Raw genomic sequence first — 24,585 nt, forward strand, 5'->3', positions numbered from 1 at the left:
TCTTGAATGCACCCATCTAATCCAGCCTACAAAAAGGGGAGACACAAATTGTAAAATATGATGTCCATCTAGTCTGAAGGAGGAAAATATTGTCCCCCAAAAATGTACTTAAGTAGGCTACTGTGGGAAAAATACTACATTTTCATACTTAATTAAAAGTAAATGCTATACATCAAATTCCAGTTAAAGGAAACCAGACGGCATGATTTTCTTTACAGAGAGAGAGAGGAGAATACTAGTCTTTCGAACACCAGCCACTGTGTAGTCAAGTGTGTCGCGCGTCAGCCAAGTAAGGAGGGCGGGACTAGACGCCCTTGATCCAATGAACGAGCACTGTGAGAACGTGATGTGATGACGTAATGAGGCGAACAGAGAACGCGCAAAATTCGAAAGTGGACCGGAAGTAAAATCAACCGCAGGTCCGCAGACAGCAGGAGGATCCTAATGTTTTCTTTTTTTTTTTAAGTATATTGTCCGTTGGCTAAATTTTAGATAGGCTACATTACGTTTTTATTATATGTACGTACTAGGTTGGAAAGTTCATTCGTATTCTATCTCTGTTAGTTTGCTTGCAATGAATGTGTTGAATTATCCAGGGCAAGATAGCTAGTTGACTAGCTGTTATTGCTGCTCATAGCTAACGTACCAGCTGGTTTTGTGATTCTAAAACTGATCCTGCTGTGTCAATCTCTGTTGGATTAGGAAAGAGTCGAGGCGTCGGTATGTTTAAATTCAAATATCAAGGGAGTGTGAAAGATCTGGCGTCTCTCGATCCAATGACCAGTCGCTGCTCCCGCCTCAACCACCTACTGCAGGTGAATATTACTGTCTGGTGTAGCTACTTGATGTACTGCCTTTATATATGGGCTAGTAAGAGAGAATAATCAAAACAACAGTAGAAATACATACTCCTAATAATTTGGTTATAAACTTGCTAGCGACTAATATAGCTAATTAGCTCAACAGTTCAATGCAGATAAAGGTTCAGCAAGGTCTGAGATGGTCGTTGGCAAGCCTCGTTTAATTGATAAGAATGATTAATGTATGCCCCTGTTGCTTTAACACTCCAGGGAAAGACATCCAACCATGGCCTACAGGGTGGGGTGAATGTGACGAGGGAGGAGCTGTTGGACGCTCTGCTCCTTCTCTACCAGGAGTGCTCTTCCCCAGACCTGATGAAGATAGAATATGTGGCCAACTTTGTCAACAAGTGTAAGCATTTGATTTGCATCTATCATTTACTACTGAAGTGTTTTAGTAGTAAAGGATATCATCTTATTATACTCCTATGTTTAATAGGGATGGGTATTTTACATGTTTTGACTGTTGGAGTACTTGCATGTAAAACAAATATGTGTGCATTTGTCTATAGGCCTATGCCAACAGTGTGCAACAATTCCTAATTTTTCATAACCATTACAGATAACATGGCCCATTTATATATTCAGTCAAGAAAAAAGCAAGTGCCATTTTAATATTCATTTATTGAAACCGTAATATCAACTGGTTATATCATATTGTGGAACATAATCTTCAGAACCTCAGCAGTGGCGCTTGCTTGTGCAGCCTATTGCTGTGTAATAGCATAGCCTTGCTTTGTTAATTTAGCAGACAATAGACTCTTATTTCCTTTAGCCCTTATCACAGTCAATTTTATAGAAGAAGAAAAATATTGTGTAATATAACAGAATAAAATAGAACCTCGTATTTTTCCCAAGTGAAACAATTTAGACAGAACAGTTAGACCGTGCGAAGGGATGCGCATCTCACGTCTGGAACAGTTATTCTCAAAGAGTGATCATTTGAAACAGGGCTCAATTTGGCAAGTTGAAATACTTTTTTTCAGGGTTACAAACCAAGATCTGTTTTTTCGAAATACAGGCATTCAATTTAGTTTGTCCTGCCTGTTCTTTGGAATTTTCTAAATTGGATTAACAATTCCACATTGAACTCTGCATGGTGGTGAATTATGGCCATGACATCAGTTTGGTGAGTTGGCCTATGCTTAATGATTGTCATGAAAATGTAGTTTTTGTTTTAATCAAACAAATGTTTTTGCGTATTTTCAGTTTCGAACTTGTCTATGTTTAGGGTGGTTATAAGCTAAGCTAACCAATTCTTAATGGCACTAGCAGTTCGCAAAGGAGCCTACGCGGATAATAGATAGGAAGCAATTAGTCCAAAACTGCAGCTTGTGGTTGGAACACACATTTTCCTACTTCATTCAACAAGTCCATTTTGAATTTGTGAACTGTCATCATTTGGCAAGGAATGTAGCTTGTGTATCCCATTAGTTAGATAATGTTTTTATAGGCATTGATTTCTGGAGGCCTAATGGGAGCTTGTATGCTCACTCAGCACATGTGTGTGTAAGGAGCGGTCAGAACGCAGTTGAGTGAATGAGACACTGAGAGGAAAGGGAATTTAGGGAAAAGAACTTGCGATGCTTGGCTTGGTTTCTTTTTTGTTGTGCCCCTGCAAATGTACATGTACAAATGGAACACTAGAGTCAAAGCAAGTTTATGTTGTCTTCTAGGTGAAATTACACTTGCCTGTTTGGGCAACCACAAAGCGCATTGCACAAAATAGTTTGACAGTATTTGTTGAAAAAAATTATCTCTGGTTAAAGATTGAGCTTTGACGTCTGTTCGAATACTCAATTACTAATGTTTAACTGTGTATGTTTGTGTGACTCTCAGACTCTGAGGTGGTGTCAGAGTTACATGAGTTGCAGCCTGGGTTGCGGGACTTTGAGAAGCGCGGGGTGGTTGGACGCGGCCGCTTTGCTGAAGTACAGGTGGTCCGAGAGAGATCCACAGGAGATGTGTGTGCCTTGAAGGTCATGGAGAAGGCAGGCCTGCGCTCCAAAGAAAATGTAAGCTACACAATTTTTCATTCTGCTCCAAAAATAGTTATTCGTTGTGGGGGCGGGTCCTCACTTCCATGTAAATCATAGAATTTTCACTTAGTCATGCGTCAATGTCGAAGAGAGACTTTGAAAGTCAACTTAAATGGAAGTAAGTATTCACCTTTGACTGAGGAGTCAATCTGTGAAAACTGTACCATGTTTGGAAAATATCCGTTGTTTGTGGTTTCCTGAAATGTAGTTGATAGGCGTAGCATTCCCTTCCTCTGTAACTCATGTTCTGTTCCTCCCTCAGGTGTTCTATGAGGAGGAGAGGAAGATACTGGCACTGAGCTGCAGCCCCTGGATCCCACGGCTCCTGTATGCCTTCCAGGACCAAGACAATGTCTACCTGGTAACAGTATTGAAATACATAGGTTATGGCCTATGAATTATTTGTTGTGTGATTGACACCACAATGCAATATCAATATTCGACACAATTTGTCAAAATCTATAGATATTACTAGCGAGAATGCCCCTAAGACAACGCTGAAAATGATGGCCATGGCCACTCGTCTGTCTCGCTCGAAAACATTCCGTCGACCTTGCTTTCACAGAAAAGTCTCGTTAAAAACAAGGCAATTTGGCTGGGAACAAATCAGATTCCAGATTGGTTATGGGTCAGTACAGCGGTGGGCAATCTATGGCCCTAGGGCCGAACATGTACTTCAATATGGCCTGGGACCCTATATTTACATCCGTAGTTAAATGAATTCATCATGGCATTGCGCTCTGTCAATCCAAATGGAACCCGGGTTGCTTTTCAATTTTCTTACATAGTCTCATACCTCTCCATTGCTATCCATCAGATGTCCAATAGATGGCGTCATGTACCATATTTTGTATTGGGCTGATAAACAGTACTATAGATTTTCAAAACATGTTATCGATGCATAGTGTTTGCAGGGTATGGATGCTCCGATGTCTTCCTTTTCATAACAACAACAATAATATAAACCGAATGCATGCATAAATAGCATCTATAGACCTTAGTAGGCCGATAATAAATAAGAATTTGTTCTTAACTGACTTGCGTAGCTAAATAAAAATAAATAATCAAATTGTTCAAACCGTTCATTGGTTTAATTTTCGTTCCTTTGCAGCCTTCTTTGAGCCGCTATTACAATTTTGTGGCTTGTAATTCAATTTCGAAATCCCAAATGTGTCCCTTCAGCCAAAAAGTTGGCATTTTAGATGTTTTTTCCCACTTTACCTAATCAGTACAATTGTGTGTTTCCCTCACTGTACTCCGTTTGCTGGAACGCTCTGTCCACTTCTTCCTGTGAATTTAGTGGGATTAGAATATCCAAAACAAATGCCAAGTGAGCAATGCATTGCTGCTCGGAAAGCGAACTGAGTGGCTTAAATTAGAAATGAGTTATTTTCCATGTCTGCTTCAGCTCAGTCAGCCCCCGCTCCCAGCTCTGATCTCTGCCCACACTTCCATACTGAGCCCAGAGAAAATACAAAGAATCCATCTCTACCCAAGTGTTAGACTGCTCCAAAGTGTCTCTCAGTACCCTGTTGCTAGGTAACCTCTTTAGAATGCTGCTGTTCATTCAGACTCCCCGACCATTCATGCGCTGCGGTATGCTCCTCGTTGCTGAACTTTTAACACCCCTACTGATAGCTGCTGCCTTTATTGCTTCCTGTTTATATTTAGAATGCATGGAACAACGGCAGCACTGGTAGAATTAATTAGAAACGGTTGCTTTGTTATTTTCTACTCCCTATATATAGCCATGTTATTTTTACTTATTATTTATAGTTGTTATTCAAAGTCTATTTATTCCTCACTATTTATATTTTTTATAAAAATGTTATCTTATCTTTAACTCTGTATTGTTGGAAATGGACCTGTAAGTAAGCATTTCACTTTTAGTCTACAGCTGTTGTCTACAAAGCTTGTGACAAGTATTTCAATTTGATTTCCAGACACATTTTGGAGCTCTTGGTGGTTTAATATGGGACCAATGACCATAGAAACTGTGTTGTCTGCAATGTGGCATGGTGATACTTGTCTTTTTTCGCAGGGTTTCAAATAAACACAAAATGAATGAAGCTGTTTGGCCAGGCTGTTGCAAGACAGTTTCCTGTTTGTCTGAAAACATGATTGTCACGTTACTATGCACATGGCCGTGTTTGTGTTTAATTTCCGTGTGTGTGTGTTGATAGGCGATGGATTACCTCCCGGGTGGGGATCTGATGGCCCTGATGAACAGATATGAGGAGCAATTTGACGAGGCCATGGCCCAGTTTTACCTGGCCGAACTAGTGGAGGCCATCCACGCTGTGCATCAGATGGGTTTTGTCCACAGGTGACTTCCAAATTCCACACTTTTAATACACTCAAATGGGCTGCACACCTCTGTACCGCTAATGTGAATCCCCAGAATAACAACGTGACTACTAGTGTCAATGTTCATATACGGTTAATACACCACAGGTATAAGAGAGAGATCCTTCTCGCTCTTTGTAAGATCTCTCACCTGCGTTTAGGTCAAATTGTTTTGTCTGGTCTCGCTCCTCCTTGTCCTTCTGTTCCCATTCGCTTTCTCCTGCATTCTCTCACATCCTCCTCGCATCTTTGCTGTTGCAGAGATGTCAAACCAGAGAATGTGCTCATTGACCGCACTGGGCACATCAAGCTGGCAGACTTTGGTTCAGCTGCCAAGCTCACTGCTAATAAAAAGGTAAAAGCTCACACATCAGAATGAATATACTGAAGAGGATTTCTTATTTTTCCTATTGAATGTGTGAGAAGGTTGTGCCGCAAAAACAAAACAAAAAGCTCATGGAACTACCAAGTTGCTGGCTCCATTGAAACAACATGTGAAACCTGTGCAAGGGATGGATTACTACTCAAACATTGGGTTATAACATAATGCAATAGCAGTTACAACTTCCACATAATAACATTCATTTAGAGATTATTCATGAGGTCAGAGTAACTGAGATGGCTGTTTTGCAGGTGTTTACCCCCAGGGCATCTGTCGGGACGCAGGACTACCTGTCCCCTGAGGTGTTGGGGGCTATGAACGGGGGGTCCCAGTGTAGCTACGGCCTGGAGTGTGACTGGTGGTCACTAGGGATCATCGCCTACGAGATGATCTACATGAAGTCTCCGTTCACCGATGGCACCGCCACCAAGACTGCCCACAATATCATGAACTTCCAGGTAGGGTCCCATTATTATATCTAATACGTACTGTCTGATACTTCTTGCACTGGTCTGGAAGTCTGTAAAAAGGTATGGAATGATAAAGAACTGGTATCCTGGAAAAGTAGGTCATTTTTATTTTGAATCTGCTGGGGGGGGGGGTTACCTGACAAATGATGTATGAGGCTGTCCGCTATCTCTTCAGGCAGTCTACAGGGAAAATAGGCGTAGCAATTTTACACCAACTACAGTAGTCATAACAAAACATTTAGTGATTCTTGACAACCTTAGCTGCCACAGAGTTATCTGAATTCTATGTTTAAGACCATTGTGACTCTGCATTCTGTCCCTATCGTTTTCCTCCCAGCGTTTTTTGAGGTTCCCCCAGGATCCAAAGGCAAGTAAGCACTTTGTAGACCTGGTTCAGAGTCTACTCTGTGGAGCGCAGGAGCGGCTAGGCTTTGAGGAGCTCCGTTGTCACCCCTTCTTCTCCACTGTGGACTGGAACAAGCTGAGACAAGGTGAGCCCTGGCCCCCTCCTAACTGACCAGGGTCGTATTCATTAGCCACCAAATGGAAAACAAGTGAACTTGTCCAATAAGAAACACTTATTTTCATTTTCCGTTTGCGAAACGTTTTCAAACTTATCCGTTGAGTGCCCTGATGAGTACGACCCTGGTTATAAGCTGATCATGGTCCTCTCACCTCAGCCTTGTTTATGAATGTGTGTCTTACATCTGTTAAGTGTTGCAAGGTAGAGAAGAACCATTTGAAGAAAAATTAGGGTTTGATTCGGTTTAAAGGGATAGTTCACTCAAACTTAAAGCTGGCATGGTTTTCCACTTAGCTTGGTTGTTGATTCACTAAGACAGTTTTTGGATATACAGTATATTTTGCTTACTTCAGTAAATGGTTTGTAGAGCTCTTTCTTATTGATCGATGGAATGCACACACTTGAAATACAGCACTCAAGCGCTTTCCATGCTTCACTATACTACTAAAGGAAACAAAAATTGTACACAGTATACTACGTACAGCGTAATGTGTACACACACACACACACACAGAGCTGCTGATCTCTCCTCAACATCCCCCCTCTGGACTAAGCTGGCCTCCTGCCAGACCGTAGCGAATCTCATTATCTCACAACTACTGATGCCACTACTACTGTGTGTGTCTGTGTGTGTGTGATCCCCAGGAGAGCAGGGAAAAGGCTGGACATAAAGCCTGACACTAGGATGAGGGAATATATTAATGAGATAAACGCTTGTGTGTTACAGCTCAGAATCACTCAGCATTGACACGTGGTGAGAATGTCATGAGAAGAATGCCAGAGCCTTTGATTGACCAGATATGTGAAATTGCCTCATTGATGCTCACAATATCATATTGTTGTCAGGGTAAATAGATGAACGTCTGGAATTAGAATTACTGTGGACTATTCTATTTCTGGAAGAGGATTTACTGGAATATTTTTCCTTTCATGGAAGAGCTGTTATTTGTGGACCCTGATTGAAAGAAAATTGTTGCTGAATTCAGTAAGAAATGGAGTCCCGTGTCCAAGTACTTGATCATAGAGCTCCTTTGTTTCATTGACATTAAAACACAGCATCAGGATGTTTTGGCGCAGCGGTCTAAGGCACTGCATCTCAGTGCTAGAGGCGTCACTACAGACACCCTGGTTCGAAACCCAGTCTGTATCACAACCGGCCCGTGATTGGGAGTCCCACAGGGCTGCGCACAATTGGCCCAGCGTCATTCGGGTTTGGCCGGTGTAGGTCGTCATTGTAAATAAGAATTAAAAAATTATTTAAAAAAAAAATTGACCTGGGTGGCTATTCACCCACCTAGCTTAATGGGCTATTTGTCAAATATGCTGATCAAAGGAACCTTTGGGAATCCAAATACTGCCTCTGCTTTAAAATGCTCTTAAAGACTACCATAAGATGGTGTGATTGGTGTGCGTCTTAAATGCGTGTGTGTGTTGTGCAAATGTATGAGGCTGGGCTTGTTAATGGTTGAGTGAGTGCAGATAGAGCGCTAGACTATAGGGCTGTGCTTTGGCGGCTATGGCTCCAGCTGATTAGACCGAGCTGCTGCAGTGAGAGAGAGGGAGACGCTACAACGTATGTATGGGAGGGGGGGGAGAGCAATTTATGAGTGTGTGTGTGAGAGAAGGAGTGTGTGTGTGTGAGAGTGCGCGAATTGCTGCGCTACAGCCACATCGCATGTTTCTTCTCCTCACTTCCCCCGTTTTTTGTATCTGTTGACTCTTTCCCGGCGTATCTCTCTCGCTCATTCACTCTCTCTCCCTCGTTCGTTCTTTTCTCCCTCCTCCCGCAGCCCTCCCTCCCTTCGTGCCGACACTCCGCGCCGAAGATGATACCTCCAATTTTGAGGAGCCCCCGGAGAAGCCTCGGCCCCGGCGAGCGGATGCCCAGCGAGACCCCCTGCGGCCGGGCTTCCAGGGCCAGGACCTGCCCTTTCTAGGCTGGTTCTTCAGCAGGGCGTTGACAGCGCTGGCCAAGTCTGAGTAAGTACTGTACCTTGACCTGCGTCTGTCAGCCGAACCCCTCTGCTTGATAGGCGCCATTCACAGGTGGTGGCAGGTCTGATCTGCCTTGAGTAACGCCACGGCAACGCTCTCCAGGTATCATCCAACCATGTCTTTCTATATGCTGCCTGAGTCTATAGGCAGTTTTTTTCCTGCAGTGGCAGTGCTTGGCTGGTGGCTCTATTATGGGCTTGGTGGCTATGTGCTGTGTCAGACAGAATGAGGGGAACTCCTCTCTCTCCTTTCTCGTTGGAGACAAGCCCCTCTTTCATGCGTTCATCCAGTCATAAACACAGACCGGATTCTGACTGTTTTCACCATTTGAAAACAGAGCTCTCTGATTGAGAAAGGTTGGGATAAAGAATGAGACGAGAGGTTTGTCGTCTACCTCTGACTGCTGTGGAGATCAGACACACCAGAGCTGAATGGTAGGAGAACGTAGCTTGCTGATGTTATTGGACTATCAGAGCTGGTTGGTATTCCGGTGAGTGTGTCGATGGCGTGCGCTGCTGTGAGGTGGAGGAGACCCTCCCCTCTCTCCCCTCCTCAGTTGTGTGCATGTTATGGTGCTCTGCCTTTGTTATTGCCGCGCAGTGTATAATGGCTTTGCCAAATTAACAGCGGTGTGGTTTGGTTGGTAATTGACTCAACTAGTCAGTGGCTTGCTGATTCCCTAATAATGTTGCCCCTGGTTGATTTCTAGCACTGACTGTTCCCTGTGGCAGGTTAATTGCAGAATCTGTGGGTGATGATGCAGAAAAGGAACAGAAAGAAGAAAAGGAGCACAAAAAATATGAAACAAAGGGCAGATTAGATTAGTCAGAGAAAGGAGGGATGCAGATTGGTGGAGCGAATGTATTTCTATGGAAACGAGGATGTTTTTTTGACCCATCTCTGTATGTCTCTCTTTTTCTCTCTTTCTCGCGCTCTCGTTCTCTCTCTCCTCCCTATTTTACATTCATATATTTTATTTTCTTTCCCACGATGCTGCATCTCCCTAAGACACGGTGATCTGTTTTTGGTTTCATTTTTTGCACTGCTTTTAATGGTACCAAACAAGCAGCGCAAACAAGACACAGAAGCTGATTGTGTTAACATATGAGGGCTTGTTGTATATTAAACTGCTCATTAAGCCCAATTAGGGAAAAATGCAGAGCAATCCAGGCAAATGGTCATTTGTTTAGCATAGTGGAAGCAGATGGGAGCTCCTGTAGCTGACAAGTGCTAACATGTAACCACACAGAGCCTGCCCAGCCATCCATCCTGGCTATCTATGAAAATGCAGCCAGCGCTGGCTGTTGATCTATGATCTCTGCACAGTGTGATGGAGGCAGTGATGCCCATCCTGTGTGTTTTGCTGTTCGCCAGGCACCGTCTCTCCCAGGGGCATTGTGATGATGAGGGAAGTATGTTGCTCAGTACGCATTCAAGGAAAACTGGTGCTGATTTTTATGGATGCGTGTTATGTCATGTACCTGTGTTTTTGGCATTTCAATGTATCAGCCCATTTCAATCTGTACTCATGTAATGGTGGTCCTGAGCGCTCTAGGAAATGTGCTGTTGTGTTTACATTGCAATTTTTCTCATGGTTTGTTTGTCGGACCATATGTCGTTATGTAAACAAGATTCTGTGATTGCTAGACATTGACTTGTTGCGGATAAAAGGCTGTGCATGACGTAGTGGACATGAAAATAACTTTTGCGGCAAAATTCCTATGTACCGACTACAAGTTCAATGGGTTTCCATCGGATTTTCAATTCAGATGGTTTTGTCACGCAGAAAGTGTTCAAACCCCTTGACTTTTCACAAAACAATTACGTTATAGCCTTATTTTAAAATGGATTACATAGTTTTCCCCCTCATCAATCTACACACAATACCCCATAATGACAAAGCAAAAAACATATTTTAGAAATGTTTGCAAATAATTTAATTTGTAAAAAAGTTATAACAAAAAAAAAAAATGAAATATGACATTTACATAAGTATTCAGACTTTTTACTCAGTACTTTGTTGAAGCACCTTTTGGCAGTGATTACATCCTTGAGAGTTCTTGGGTATGATGCTACAAGCTTGACATCTATTATTGGGGAGTTTCTCCCATTCTTCTCTGCAGATCCTCTCAAGCTCTGTCAGGTTGGATGGGCAGGGTAGCTGCACAGCTATTTTCAGGTCTCTCCAGAGACGGGTTCAAGTCTGGGCTCTGGCTGGGCCACTTAGGGACATTCAAAGACTTGTCCCAAAGCCACTCCTGCGTTGTCCTGGCTGTATGCTTAGGGTTGTTGTCCTGTTGGAAGGTGAACCTTCGCCCCAGTCTGTGGTCCTGAGTGCTCTGGAGCAGGTTTTCATCAAGGATCTCTCTGTACTTTGCTTTGTTCATCTTTCCCTCGCTCCGGACTAGTCTCCCCGTTCCTTCCGTTGAAGAACATCCCCACAGCACAATACTGTCACCATCATGCTTCACCGTAGGGATGGTGCCAGGTTTCCTCCAGACGTGACGCTTGGCATTCAAGCCAAAGAGTTCAATCTTGGTTTCATCAGAACAGAGAATCTTGTTTCTTATGGTCTGAGAGTCCTCCAAGCGGTCTGTCATGTGCCTTTTACTGAGGAATGGCTTTAGTCTGGCCGGTCTACAATAAAGGTCTGATTGGTGGAGTGCTGCAGAGATGGTTGTCCTTCTGGAAGGTTCTCCCATCTCGACAGGAACTCTGGAGCCCTGTCAGAGTGACCATCGGGTCAACTCCCTGACCAAGGCTCTTTCCCCCCCCATTGCTCAGTTTTGCCGGGCGGCCAGCTCTAGGAACAGTTCTGGTGGCGCCAAACTTCTTCCATTTAAGAATGATGTAGGCCACTGTGTTCTTTGGGACCTTTTTTTGGTACCCATATCTGTGCCTGTACACACTTCTATCTCGGGACGATACGGACAATTCCTTCTACTTGGTCTTGGCACGTGTGCTCTAGCCAACAGCTTGCAGATACAGTGCAGGTAGCCTATAGCCTACATGATGATATTTTTATGAACAAAAAGGTTTGACAAACTGCAGCCAAGGATCTGTCATCAGAATAAGACCCTAGATTTTTATTGGAAAGGAGAATCAAGTTCATCACCTTGCACTTTCACCACTCTGTGAAAAGTGTAGCCTCATAAACTGCATGGACCACACAACATAGTGCTTTCAGAAAGTATTCACACAACCTTTTCCACATTTTGTTCTTACAAAGTGGGATTAACATTTTTATTCTGTACAGGCTTCCTTCGTTTCACTTAGGTTTAGGTTAGTATTGTTGAGTAACTACAATGTTGTTGATCCATCCTCAGTTTTCTTGTATCACAGCCATTAACTGTTTTAAAGTCACCATTGGCCTCATGGTAAAAATGCATGAGCGATGTCCTTCCTCTCCGGCAACTAAGTTAAGGACGCCTGTATTTGTAGTGACTGGGTGATTTGATACACCATCCAAAGTGTATTTAATAACTTCACCAATAGGTGCCCTTCTTTGAGGCATTGGAAAACCTCCTTTGTCTTTGTGGTGTAATCTCTGTTTGAAATGCATTTGAATTGAATTTATTTAGGCTTGCCATAACAAAGGGGTTGAATACTTTTTGACCGAAGACATTTTAGCTTTTCCTCATTATTTGTTAAATTACAATAAAGAAAAAAAACAATTCCACTTTGACATTATGGGGTATTGTGTGTAGGCCAGTGACACAAAGTCTCAAGTAATGTTTAATTCAGGCTGGAACACAGCAAATTGTGGAAAAGGTCACACAGTACCAGTCAAAGTTTTTAGAACACCTCTCATTTAAGGATTTTTCTTTATTTGTATTATTTTCTACATCGTATAATAATAGTTAAAACGTCAACACTATGAAATCACACATATGGAATCATGAGGTGAAAAGTGTTAAACAAATCAAAATATATTTTATATTTGAGTTTCTTCAAATAGTCACCTTTTGCCTTGATGACAGCTTAGCACACTCTTGGCATTCTCTCGACCAGCTTCATGAGGTAGTCACCAGGAATGCATTTCAATTAACAGATGTGCCTTCTTAGAAGTTCATTTGTGGAATTTCTTTCCTTCTTCATCCGTTTGAGCCAATCAGTTGTGTTGTGATAAGGTAGGAGGGTATACAGAAGATGGCCCTATTTGGTAAAAGACTAAGTCCAGATTATGGCAAGAACAGCTCAAATAAGCAAAGATAAACGACAGTCCATCATTACTTTAAGACATGAAGGTCAGTCAATACGGACATTTTCAAGAACTTTGAAAGTTTATTCAAGTGCAGTTGCAAAAACCATCAAGTACTATGATTAAATTGGCTCTTATGAGGACTGCCACAGGAATGGAAGACCCAGAGTTACCTCTGCTGCAGAGGATAAATTTGTTAGAGTTACCAGCCTCAGAAATTGCAGCCCAAATAAATGCTTCACAGAGTTCAAGTAACATACACATCGTAACCTCATCTGTTCAGAGGAGACTGTGTGAATCAGGCCTTGTTCGAATTGCTGCAAAGAAACCACTACTAAAGGACACCATTAAGAAGAGGAGACTTGCTTGGGCCAAGAAACACGAGCATTGGACATTAGACCGGTGGAAATTTGTCCTTTGGTCTCGAGTCCAAATGTGAGTTTTTTGGTTCCAACCACCGTGTCATTTGTGAGGCGCGGTGTGGGTGAACGGATGATCTCCTTATGTGTTTTTCCCACCATAAAGCATGGAGGAAGGGTTATGGTGTGGGGGTGCTTTTCTAGTAACACTGTCTATGATTTATTTAGAATTCAAGGCGCACTTAACCAGTTTGGCTACCACAGCATTCTGCAGCGATACGCCATCCCATCTGGTTTCGGCTTAGTGGGACTATCATTTGTTTTTCAACAGGACAATGACCCAACACAACTCCAGGCTGTGTACGGGCTATTTTTTTTACCAAGGAGAGTGATGGTGTGCTGCATCAGATGACCTGGCCTCCACAATCCCCCGACCTCCTCCAAATTGAGATGGTTTGGGATGAGTCGGACCGCGGAGTGAAGACTGTTGAAAAAGCATTCCAGTTGAAGCTGGCTGAGAGAATGCCAAGAGTGTGCAATGCGGTCATCAAGGCAAAGGGTGGCTATTTGAAGAAACTCAAATATAAAATATTTTGGTTACTGCATGATTCCATATGTGTTCATAGTTTTGAGGTCTTCACTATTTCTACAATATAGTAAAAATAAAGAAAAACCCTTGAATGAGTAGGTGTTCTAAAACTTTTGACCGGTAGTGTAGTTCTTAACTTGTCTACATTTGGCAAGTTTACCCACAAATTTGTGCTTTCCATCAGGCCCGTCGTGGCATTTTGTTACCTGACATGTACAGTGCCTTGCGAAAGTATTCGGCCCCCTTGAACTTTGCGACCTTTTGCCACATTTCAGGCTTCAAACATAAAGATATAAAACTGTATTTTTTGTGAAGAATAAACAACAAGTGGGACACAATCATGAAGTGGAACGACATTTATTGGATATTTCAAACTTTTTTAACAAATCAAAAACTGAAAAATTGGGCGTGCAAAATTATTCAGCCCCCTTAAGTTAATACTTTGTAGCGCCACCTTTTGCTGCGATTACAGCTGTAAGTCGCTTGGGGTATGTCTCTATCAGTTTTGCACATCGAGAGACTGACATTATTTCCCATTCCTCCTTGCAAAACAGCTCGAGCTCAGTGAGGTTGGATGGAGAGCATTTGTGAACAGCAGTTTTCAGTTCTTTCCACAGATTCTCGATTGGATTCAGGTCTGGACTTTGACTTGGCCATTCTAACACCTGGATATGTTTATTTTTGAACCATTCCATTGTAGATTTTGCTTTATGTTTTGGATCATTGTCTTGTTGGAAGACATATCTCCGTCCCAGTCTCAGGTCTTTTGCAGACTCCATCAGGTTTTCTTCCAGAATGGTCCTGTATTTGGCTCCATCCATCTTCCCATCAATTTTAACCATCTTCCCTGTCCCTGCTGAAGAAAAGCAGGCCCAAACCATGATGCTGCCACCACCATGTTTGACAGTGGGGATGGTGTGTCAGCTGTGTTGCTTTTACGCCAAACATAACGTTTTGCATTGTTGCCAAAAAGTTCAATTTTGGTTTCATCTGACCAGAGCACCTTCTTCCACATGTTTGGTGTGTCTCCCAGGTGGCTTGTGGCAAACTTTAAACGACACTTTTTATGGATATCTTTAAGAAATGGCTTTCTTCTTGCCAATCTTCCATAAAGGCCAGATTTGTGCAATATACGACTGATTGTTGTCCTATGGACAGAGTCTCCCACCTCAGCTGTAGATCTCTGCAGTTCATCCAGAGTGATCATGGGCCTCTTGGCTGCATCTCTGATCAGTCTTCTCCTTGTATGAGCTGAAAGTTTAGAGGGACGGCCAGGTCTTGGTAGATTTGCAGTGGTCTGATACTCCTTCCATTTCAATATTATCGCTTGCACAGTGCTCCTTGGGATGTTTAAAGCTTGGGAAATCTTTTTGTATCCAAATCCGGCTTTAAACTTCTTCACAACAGTATCTCGGACCTGCCTGGTGTGTTCCTTGTTCTTCATGATGTTCTCTGCGCTTTTAACGGACCTCTGAGACTATCACAGTGCAGGTGCATTTATACGGAGACTTGATTACACACAGGTGGATTGTATTTATCATCATTAGTCATTTAGGTCATCATTGGATCATTCAGAGATCCTCACTGAACTTCTGGAGAGAGTTTGCTGCACTGAAAGTAAAGGGGCTGAATAATTTTGCACGGCCAATTTTTCAGTTTTTGATTTGTTAAAAAAGTTTAAAATATCCAATAAATGTCGTTCCACTTCATGATTGTGTCCCACTTGTTGTTGATTCTTCACAAAAAAATACTGTTTTATATCTTTATGTTTGAAGCCTGAAATGTGGCGAAAGGTCGCAAAGTTCAAGGGGGCCGAATACTTTCGCAAGGCACTGTAGCACTTCATTTCTCTGATATAGCCTACTGTATCTGTAGTGGTGAAGGTAAGACACTGGGAGCAAGATTAGCCTTCAATTTTAAAATATAGCTTGAAGAGGTAGGCCTAAACATCATGTGTTTAGTCATTTGCCAACAAAAACATAGGCTTCATTGTTTTGGGGGTTATGATAATAACGCCACTTGGGAATTGTTCCATCCTACAAATTCAAGCGGTTGATTTATTGTAACTTCTCTTTAATATCTTAATTAATATCTTGATTACTACGTTAATCATCCCTCATCTTATTGCCACAAACTAAGCCTCTAAGCATGAGGATTGACTTCAAAGTCATTGTCTGCCAAATCCAATTTAACTTTTCAGTTTGACTCAACGTAGTCAATCAAGATGGACAGTCATTGTACCAAATTATATTGAGAAGAGAAATGGGCCTAGTTGCTTTGAATTAAATGGCATTAAAAATGTGTTATTATTGAGCTTGAATTGCAGTCATGTAATAGCCTAGTCAATGGCCTATAGTCTGGATTGAAGAAACTATTGAATGCCAGTTAGAATCTGACATATTTGTCAAACTCGTGGAGCACAACCCTTTGCATTCAATTCAAAATGAGATGTGAATGTTTTATCAGAATGGTGCAATGAGTGTGTTCTCCCATATGCCTTGTCCCAGGTCAGTGGCTTCAGGCCTCAACTCTCCTGCCAAAACCAACTCCATGGAGAAAAAGCTTCATATTAAAAGCAAAGAACTTCAAGAAACTCAAGACAAATGTCACAAGGTACTGTGCTGCTTAATTTTTATTTTTATTTTTTTTCCTGGAAATGGTCCACATGTAAATGATTCTGAATGGTGGTCTATATCTAAAGTCTCCAGGCACTATTTAACCTGAATGTAAACAAATCTTGACACTCCAACAGTATTCACCTTCTCCGATGAGTTGTTTTTACACACTGATTTTTAAATGATGATCTTCTTGTAATATCTCATTGGAATCCGAGAGAATTAGGAGATTGTCGTGGAGTTTTAAGGTCCATACGTCAGCGTAGCATATGCATGGCATACTCTCTAGATGGATATTGATTTGAGTGCTATAATAACCAATATAGTAAAACATCTTATTTTTAACCCAATTCATTACTGTTAATTAATTATGTATTGATTAACAGATGGGGCAGGAGATCTCTCGTGGCATTTACCGTGACATGGGGCAAACGTTGAACTCCTTTTGAGTGACTATCTCGTCTCATTTGACAAAATGTGTACAACTCTGAGAAATATACATTTCTATATACAGTGAGGAGAACAAGTATTTGATACACTGACGATTTTGCAGCTTTTCCTACCTCCAATGCATGTAGAGGTCTGTAATTTTTATCATAGGTACACTTCTACTGTGAGACGGAATCTAAAACAAAAATCCAGAAAATCACATTGCATGCAATAAAATGCAAATTAATTACTTAAAAATCATACAATGTGATTTTCTGTATTTTTGTTTTAGATTCCGTCTCTCACAGTTGAAGTGTACCTATGATAAAAATTACAGACCTCTACATGCTTTGTAAGTAGGAAAACCTGCAAAATCGGCAGTGTATCAAATACTTGTTCTACCCACTGTACAACTCTGAAAAATAAACCTTTGAGTCACGGTATAATAGCTAGCTTCGGTGTCCCTTGTGGCTTCCTTCCTAGATGGAGCAGGAGATCTCTAGGTTTCAGCGCAAGATGACTGACCTGGAGTCAGTTCTGCACCAAAAGGATGTGGAGCTCAAAGCCTCTGAGAACCAGAGGACCATCCTGGAGCAGGACCTGGCCACCTACATCACTGAGTGCAGTGTGAGTACCTAATGCTATGTGTCCATCCAAACTATCCTTACGGTTACAGCCATTTTGCTAGAAAAGTAATGTGTTAACTCTGTGTTCAAATATCTAGTTGCATATCAACACAGTTGAGTGCATATTGGACAGTGGAGTGTCTCTTACATTATTTTTCTTCATTACAACCTTGTTAATGTGTCCCATATAGTTTAGTATATGCATGACTGATGATAATGCGGTGTCGTCATGCATTTCTCCATTTGATTAGAGTAGACCTACCGCATTATAGGGTGATATATTTGAATGCGTTGTGATTTATTTACTGTGTGTGCGTGTGTTATTTGTGCGTGTGTTTCCACAGAGCTTAAAGCGCAGCCTGGAGGCAGCCCGTGTGGAGGTGTCTCAGGAGGATGACAAGGCTCTGCAGCTGCTGCATGACATCAGAGAGCAAAGCAGCAAGCTGCAGGAGATCAAGGAGCAGGTAGAGTCACACTTCAACTTTGTCTTCACTTCATCAACCCCTTCCTTACCAGTGAACCGCATGCTTACTGAGTTTTCACCCAGAGGGCCGTACGTATCAAGCATGCGAGAGCAGGGCTCTACAGTGCAACCATTTTACTTGCAAATGCGCCGAAATACTTTGCTGTGCGGAATGGAATTGTATTTTAGAAGCTATGTCTAATATCGCAAATATTTTTAATTGTGCGCCTACATCTTTCAACGTAGCTGCACACTTGTTCCTTGTAAAAACAAGTCAGCATAGAGCCCTGCAGAGTATGAGTTGGATCAGGTCATGATGTGAAGGGCCAAAACTGATCTTTAATACATACAGCACCAAACCTACTAACTAACCCTCTGCCTTTCTGAGTTGTATGCGTCACACAACTAAAGTTGTGTCCCAAACTCAAGACATGTCCTCTAGAGGTTCTAGTAAGGGAAACGCCATTTTGGAGACTTTCCCAAAATCTAGAACACAGACAATTTACTCCTATGTCTATGATCAGGACTCTTGCATTTCAGGGAAGTTAGGAACCAATATACCCAGGCAGTTAGGAAAGCAAAGGCTAGCTTTTTCAAACAGAAATTTGCTTCCTGTAGCACAAACTCCAAAACGTTCTGGGACACTGTAAAGTCCATGGAGAATAAGAGCACCTCCTCCCAGCTGCCTACTGCACTGAGGCTAGGAAACACTGTCACCACCGATAAATCCACGATAATTGAGAATAAGCATTTTTCTACGGCTGGCCATGCTTTCCGCCTGGCTACCCCTACCCCGGTCAACAGCCCTGCACCCCCCATAGAAACTTGCCCAAGCCTCCCCCATTTCTCCTTCACCCAAATTCAGATGGCTGATGTTCTGAAAGATCTGCAAAATCGGGACCCCTGCAAATCAGCTGGGCTAGACAATCTGGACCCTCTCTTTCTAAAATTATCCGCCGCAATTGTTGCAACCCCTATTACTAGCCTGTTCAACCTCTCTTTCGTATCGTCTGAGATCCCCAAAGATTGGAAAGCTGCCACGGTCATCCCCCTCTTCAAATGGGGAGACACTCTAGACCCAAACTGTTACAGACCTATGTATGCCCTACCCTGCCTTTCCAAGGTCTTCGAAAGCCAAGTTAACAAACAGATCACCGACCATTTCGAATCCCACCTTACCTTCTCCGCTATACAATCTGGTTCCCGAGCTGGTCATGGGTGCACCTCAGCCACGCTCAAGGTCCTAAACAATATCATAACCGCCATCGATAAAAGACAATACTGTGCAGCCGTATTCATTGACCTGGCCAAGGCTTTCGACTCTTGTCAATCACCACATTCTTATCGGCAGACTCAATAGCCTTGGCTTCTCAAATGACTGCCTCGCCTGGTTCACCACCTACTTCTCAGACAGAGTTCAGTGTGTCAACTTGGAGGGGCTGTTGTCCAGACCTCTGGCCGTCTCTATGGGGGTGCCACAGGATTCAATTCTCGGGCTGACTCTTTTCTCTGTATACATCATTGATGTCGCTCTTGCTGCTGGTGATTCTCTGATCCACCTCTACGCAGATGCCACCATTCTGTATACTTCTGGCCCTTCTTTGGACACTGTGTTAACAAACCTCCAGACGAGCTTCAATGCAGTACAACTCTCCTTCCGTGGCCTCCAACTGCTCTTAAGTGCAAGTAAAACTAAATGCATGCTCTTCAACTGATCGCTGCCCGCACCTGCCCGCCTGTCCAGCATCACTACACTGGACGGTTCTGACTTAGAATATGTGGACAACTACAAACTCACACTAAGCATCTCCAATCCAAAATTAAATCTAGAATCGGCTTCCTATTTCGCAAACAAAGCATCCTTCACTCATGCTGCCAAACATACCCTCGTAAAACTGACCATCCTACCGATCCTTGACTTCGGCGATGTCATTTACAAAATAGCCTCCCAACACTCTACTCAGCAAATTGGATGCAGTCTATCACAGTGCCATCAGTTTTGTCACCAAAGCCCCATATACTACCCACCACTGCGACCTGTATGCTCTAATTTGCTGGCCCTCGCTTCACATTCCTCACCAAACCCACTGGCCCCTGGTCATCTATAAGTCTGTGCTTGGTAAAGCCCCGCCTTATCTCAGCTCACTGGTCACCATAGCAGCACCCCCCCGTAGCACGCGCTCCAGCAGGTATATTTCACTGGTCACCCCCAAAGCCAATTCTTCCTTTGGCCGCCTTTCCCTCCAGTTCTCTGCTGCCAATGACTGGAACAAATTGCAAAAATCACTGAAGCTGGAGACTCATATCTCCCTCACTAACTTTAAGCATCAGCTGTCAGAGCAGTATACAGATCATTGCACCTGTACATAGCCCATCCAACTATCTCATCCCCATATTGTTATTTATTTTTTGTCTCCTTTGCACCCCTGTATCTCTACTTGCACATTCATCTTCTGCACATCTATCACTCCAGTGTTTAATTGCTATATTGTAATTACTTTGTCACTACGGCCTATTTATTGCGGTAGAGACCTAACCTCACCTCATTTGCACACACTGTATATAGATTTTTTCTATTTTGTTATTGACTGTACGTTTGTTTATTCCATGTGTAACTGTGTTGTTGTTTGTGTTGCACTGCTTTGCTTTATCTTGGCCAGGTCGCCGTTGTAAATGAGAACTTGTTCTCAACTTGCCTACCTGGTATAATAAAGGTGAAAAAAATAATGTAACATCCTGCAAGCACTGAATGGTCATTGAGCACCTTAGTTCATTTTGTAGCCTGGGCCTAGCCAGTCCAGTGTTACTTTTCCACTCTCTCATATCTACATTATAAGGTCATAGGGTCATCATACTTGCAATGCATAATGCATATTTTTTTATTTAACCTTTCATTTCACTAAGGCAAATAATTTAAGAGCAAATTCTTACTTTACAATGACGGCCTACACCGGCCAAACCCTCCCCTAACCCGGACGACGCTGGGCCAATTGTGTGCTGCCCTATGGGACTCCCGTTCACAGCCGGATGGGATATAGCCCGGGATCAAACCAGGGTCTATAGTCACTCCTCTAGCACTAAAATGCAGTGCCTTAGACCGCTGCGCCACTCGGGAGCTGGATGTGCTCTTTAATACAGTATATGTGCTCTTTAATACAGTATCATTGCACTCATCACGAACTGTACAGTATCATTGTACAGTATCATTACCTTATTCTGTGACCCTTCACGTAAATACTGGTCGACAAATGAGGCTCATACCCACACACTTTGTCATAGAGAGTATGGCTTTATTATGCGGTCCTTTGTAGTAGAGCTGGGAATTGCCATGGACCTCGCAATATTATCATGATACTTAGGTGCCGATACAGTATGTATTGCGACTCTCACGATTTTATATGTTTTGGGATTCGATACTTTTATTTTATTGGGATTCGATGTTCTGAACATTTTGTTAACCATATGTCTGCTGTAGAGGGATGAGAGAACACGTTTTGATCAGTCATGGAAATTAAGTCTCTGAAAACAAATTGACTCCGAGTTTTGGTAAAGGTACAGCCAACTAGCAAAAATAATATTGCGACATTGTCAAAACGATACGATATATCGTAAAAAATAATATCCAGATATGCAACGGTATTTATGTATTCCCCCCCCCATCACTACTTCATAGCTCAGTTGGTAGAGCATGGCAATTGTAATGCCAGGGTAGTGGGTCCGATTCCCGGGACACCCATATGTAAAATGTTGCACGCATGACTGTAAGTCGCTATGGATAAATGTGTCTGCTAAATGGCATGTATTATATTTATTACTCTGTGTCCCTTTAAACAAAGATACAAGGAGGCCCACACACACACACACACACACACACACACACACACACACACACACACACACACACAAAATCCTTTGTAGAAACTAGCCTAGCGTACCTCTGCAGTCTCTAACTCTCTGGTCTGGTGTGAATCTCTGGGTGATTGTCTGTGGTCTAGGAGCCAGTGATTGGTCTAGGAGCCAGTGATTGATGCCCTCTGAGGCAGGCAGCAGTGTGAGAGAGTGTTCCACACCCATAGTAGGGATCAGCAGGCTTAGTAAGCCTCTCTTTGTCTGTGATTCATCCTCTCCACATGCTCATATACTATAGAGCGGCAGGTAAGAGGCTTTTAACCCCACCGTCTCAATGAGAGGCTCATTCTACTGCTGTTAGTATAACAAGCCAGCTCTTGTCGGATATTATCAACAATATTATTAGAAGCGGGTATGTGTGAATCATGAAGGGGAAAAGACTAAAGAGGATTTTTGTTTTGACGGTGTGATGATTATAAGGATGATGTTTTCCGTCCTGAAGAGTGGATGTCATTATAGTAATTATAAAATCTTTTAAAATCCTCCACGACAACTCCGCAGAAATGATGAGCCAGTCACATACACACACACACACACACACACACAAATTCATGAGACTTTAATTCCCAGGGGCCCAGAATATGTTCATCTTGGCCTGCATACATTTCCCTGTGCTCCAGGAGTATAATGCCTAGCTAGAGGAGACAGACACGCACACCCTGAACCCTTGTCTTTCTCTGTGCGCCCGGCCGTAGGAGTACCATGCCCAGCTGGAGGAGATGCAGGTCACCATCCGGCAGCTGGAGGAGGACTTGTCTGCCGCCAGGCGCCGTAGTGACCTGTACGAGTCAGAGCTCCGAGACTCCCGGAACACCAGCGAGGAGCTCAAGAGGAAGGCTGTGGACTACCAGCAGAGGATCCAGAAGGTGTGTGAATACTGAGTAGGACCTCCATGGAGGTGAATGCAGGTGCAGTCGGAATGCTAACATGTCGGATTTCTGTCCCCAAGGCGAAGGAGCAGGGTAAAGCTGAGGTGGAGGAGCTCCTTTCCAAACTGGAGAAGGTATGCCGTCCTGTCCATGGGTGAACTGTATTGTGGAGTACTCTTCAAAAATCTTTGGGTGTCGAATCGTCGTTTTGTATAGTCCCATAGAGAATGAAATGGATAACATCAATAATTGATGTATTGCCTTGCACTGATGCGTTTTGGCCTCGGTCTTCTGCAGAGATTAGGTCCCATTATTAATAGATACATTTCACACATTGACATTACAGTCAGCTAATCTTTCGTACTGTTTTTCAGACCAATGCGGAACAGCAAGTGAAAATCCTGGAACTCCAAGACAAACTCTCCAAGGTATATTTTCTAAAGTACACACACACACACACACACACACACACACACACACACACACACACACAGGGGTCCTGGATGTCACCGTAGAATAGCTTCGTGAGCCCAAATGAATGGTTAGTCATCAGCTGTCACCACTGTGGTCCAATAGGCACATACAGTTGAAGTCGGAAGTTTACATACACTTAGGTTGGAGTCATTAAAACTCGTTTTTCAACCACTCCACACATTTCTTGTTAACAAACTATAGTTTTGGCAAGTCGGTTAGGACATCTACTTTGTAAACTTGTGTCCCACTGGGAATGTGATGAAAGAAATAAAAGCTGAAATAAATCATTCTCTCTACTGTTATTCTGACATTTCACATTCTTAAAATAAAGTGGTGATCCTAACTGACTGATTTGTGAAAATGTAATTGGCTCAGGTGTATGTAAACTTCCGACTTCAACTGTAGCTATGAATAGCTTCTGATGTAATCAGTCATTGACATTCACAGTTCACTGAAGTTGTGGGTACAAACGTTTCTTGGCTAAATGGCAGTGCCATTTATTTATATTGTGTCATGCCCTTGCTGCCTGTGTTCTTTGGAATAAAAAGGCATGAATCCTAATGGGCTTTGTTGTCTCCACACAATGTCTAATTTGACTCTTGACCCCCAGGCGGTGAAAGCCAGTACAGAAGCCACAGAGCTGCTGCAGAACATCCGGCAGGCTAAAGAACGTCTGGAGCAGGAGCTTGAGCGGCTGCGCGGCAAGGCCGACCCCAGCGACTCCCTCCGACGACGTCTCAGAGAGACCGAGGTACGGTTGCTCATGTGTTGTGTTTATGTAAAAAATGTATTTGTTTTGAATTGTAATGATTTATTGTGTTACATCCATGTACTGCGTTTCAGTCACAGGAGGTTGGTGGCACCTTAATTGGGGAGGACGGGTTCGTGTTTATGGCTGGAACGGGATTAGTGGAATGGTATCAAACACATGGTTTCTATGCGCTTGATGCCATTCCATTCACTGCGTTCCAGGCGTTATTATGAATCGTCCTCCCTCAGCAGCCTCCACTGATTTCAGTGTTGTTGACAGTCATGTGGCTATTATTAAGAACTTGTTGTGTGTCCTGCAGGAGGGCAGGAAGACCCTGGAGAACCAGGTGAAGCGTCTGGAGATGGTGGAACGACGAGAGAACAAGCTGAAGGATGACATCCAGACTAAATCCCAGCAGATCCAGCAGATGGCTGATAAGATCCTGGTGAGAGCCAAGGGATAAGTCCCCTCTTAATACCCTGACCCCCCCCTCCACTCCTCTATCCCTCTCTATACTACCTTTATCCTAGAGCATAGATTAAAGCATGCACACACACACACACATAGGGAATGTCCTGCTTGCTGCCCCATGGCATGCACACACCCATTTCTCTCACTTTGGATGTCCCGCCTGCTCTCACGAGCCACGAAGAAACCACGGCTCACACAGGCGACGTCTTTCTTG

At 43.0% G+C, this 24,585-nt stretch overlaps 1 protein-coding gene across 6 annotated transcripts in view; it reads left to right on the plus strand.

The window, feature by feature from the left end:
- The first annotated feature begins 386 nt into the window (after positions 1-386).
- cita (citron rho-interacting serine/threonine kinase a) overlaps positions 387-24,585 on the plus strand; it is a 51,671-nt gene continuing 27,472 nt past the window's right edge. For all 6 annotated transcript variants that reach the window (XM_036950205.1, XM_036950207.1, XM_036950206.1 and 3 more), the window contains exons 1-18: positions 387-519; positions 703-815; positions 1,071-1,212; positions 2,700-2,875; positions 3,162-3,260; positions 5,083-5,225; positions 5,507-5,600; positions 5,879-6,085; positions 6,435-6,588; positions 8,411-8,600; positions 16,272-16,377; positions 17,292-17,435; positions 17,779-17,898; positions 22,502-22,672; positions 22,756-22,809; positions 23,050-23,103; positions 23,760-23,900; positions 24,220-24,345. In XM_036950205.1, the coding sequence (XP_036806100.1) occupies positions 723-815; positions 1,071-1,212; positions 2,700-2,875; positions 3,162-3,260; positions 5,083-5,225; positions 5,507-5,600; positions 5,879-6,085; positions 6,435-6,588; positions 8,411-8,600; positions 16,272-16,377; positions 17,292-17,435; positions 17,779-17,898; positions 22,502-22,672; positions 22,756-22,809; positions 23,050-23,103; positions 23,760-23,900; positions 24,220-24,345 (2,214 nt within the window). In that variant the 5' untranslated portion in view covers positions 387-519; positions 703-722. The remainder of the gene's footprint in view (positions 520-702; positions 816-1,070; positions 1,213-2,699; positions 2,876-3,161; positions 3,261-5,082; positions 5,226-5,506; positions 5,601-5,878; positions 6,086-6,434; positions 6,589-8,410; positions 8,601-16,271; positions 16,378-17,291; positions 17,436-17,778; positions 17,899-22,501; positions 22,673-22,755; positions 22,810-23,049; positions 23,104-23,759; positions 23,901-24,219; positions 24,346-24,585) is intronic.

This window comes from Oncorhynchus mykiss, chromosome 17 (assembly GCF_013265735.2).
Source record: "Oncorhynchus mykiss isolate Arlee chromosome 17, USDA_OmykA_1.1, whole genome shotgun sequence".
Lineage (NCBI taxonomy): Eukaryota > Metazoa > Chordata > Actinopteri > Salmoniformes > Salmonidae > Oncorhynchus > Oncorhynchus mykiss.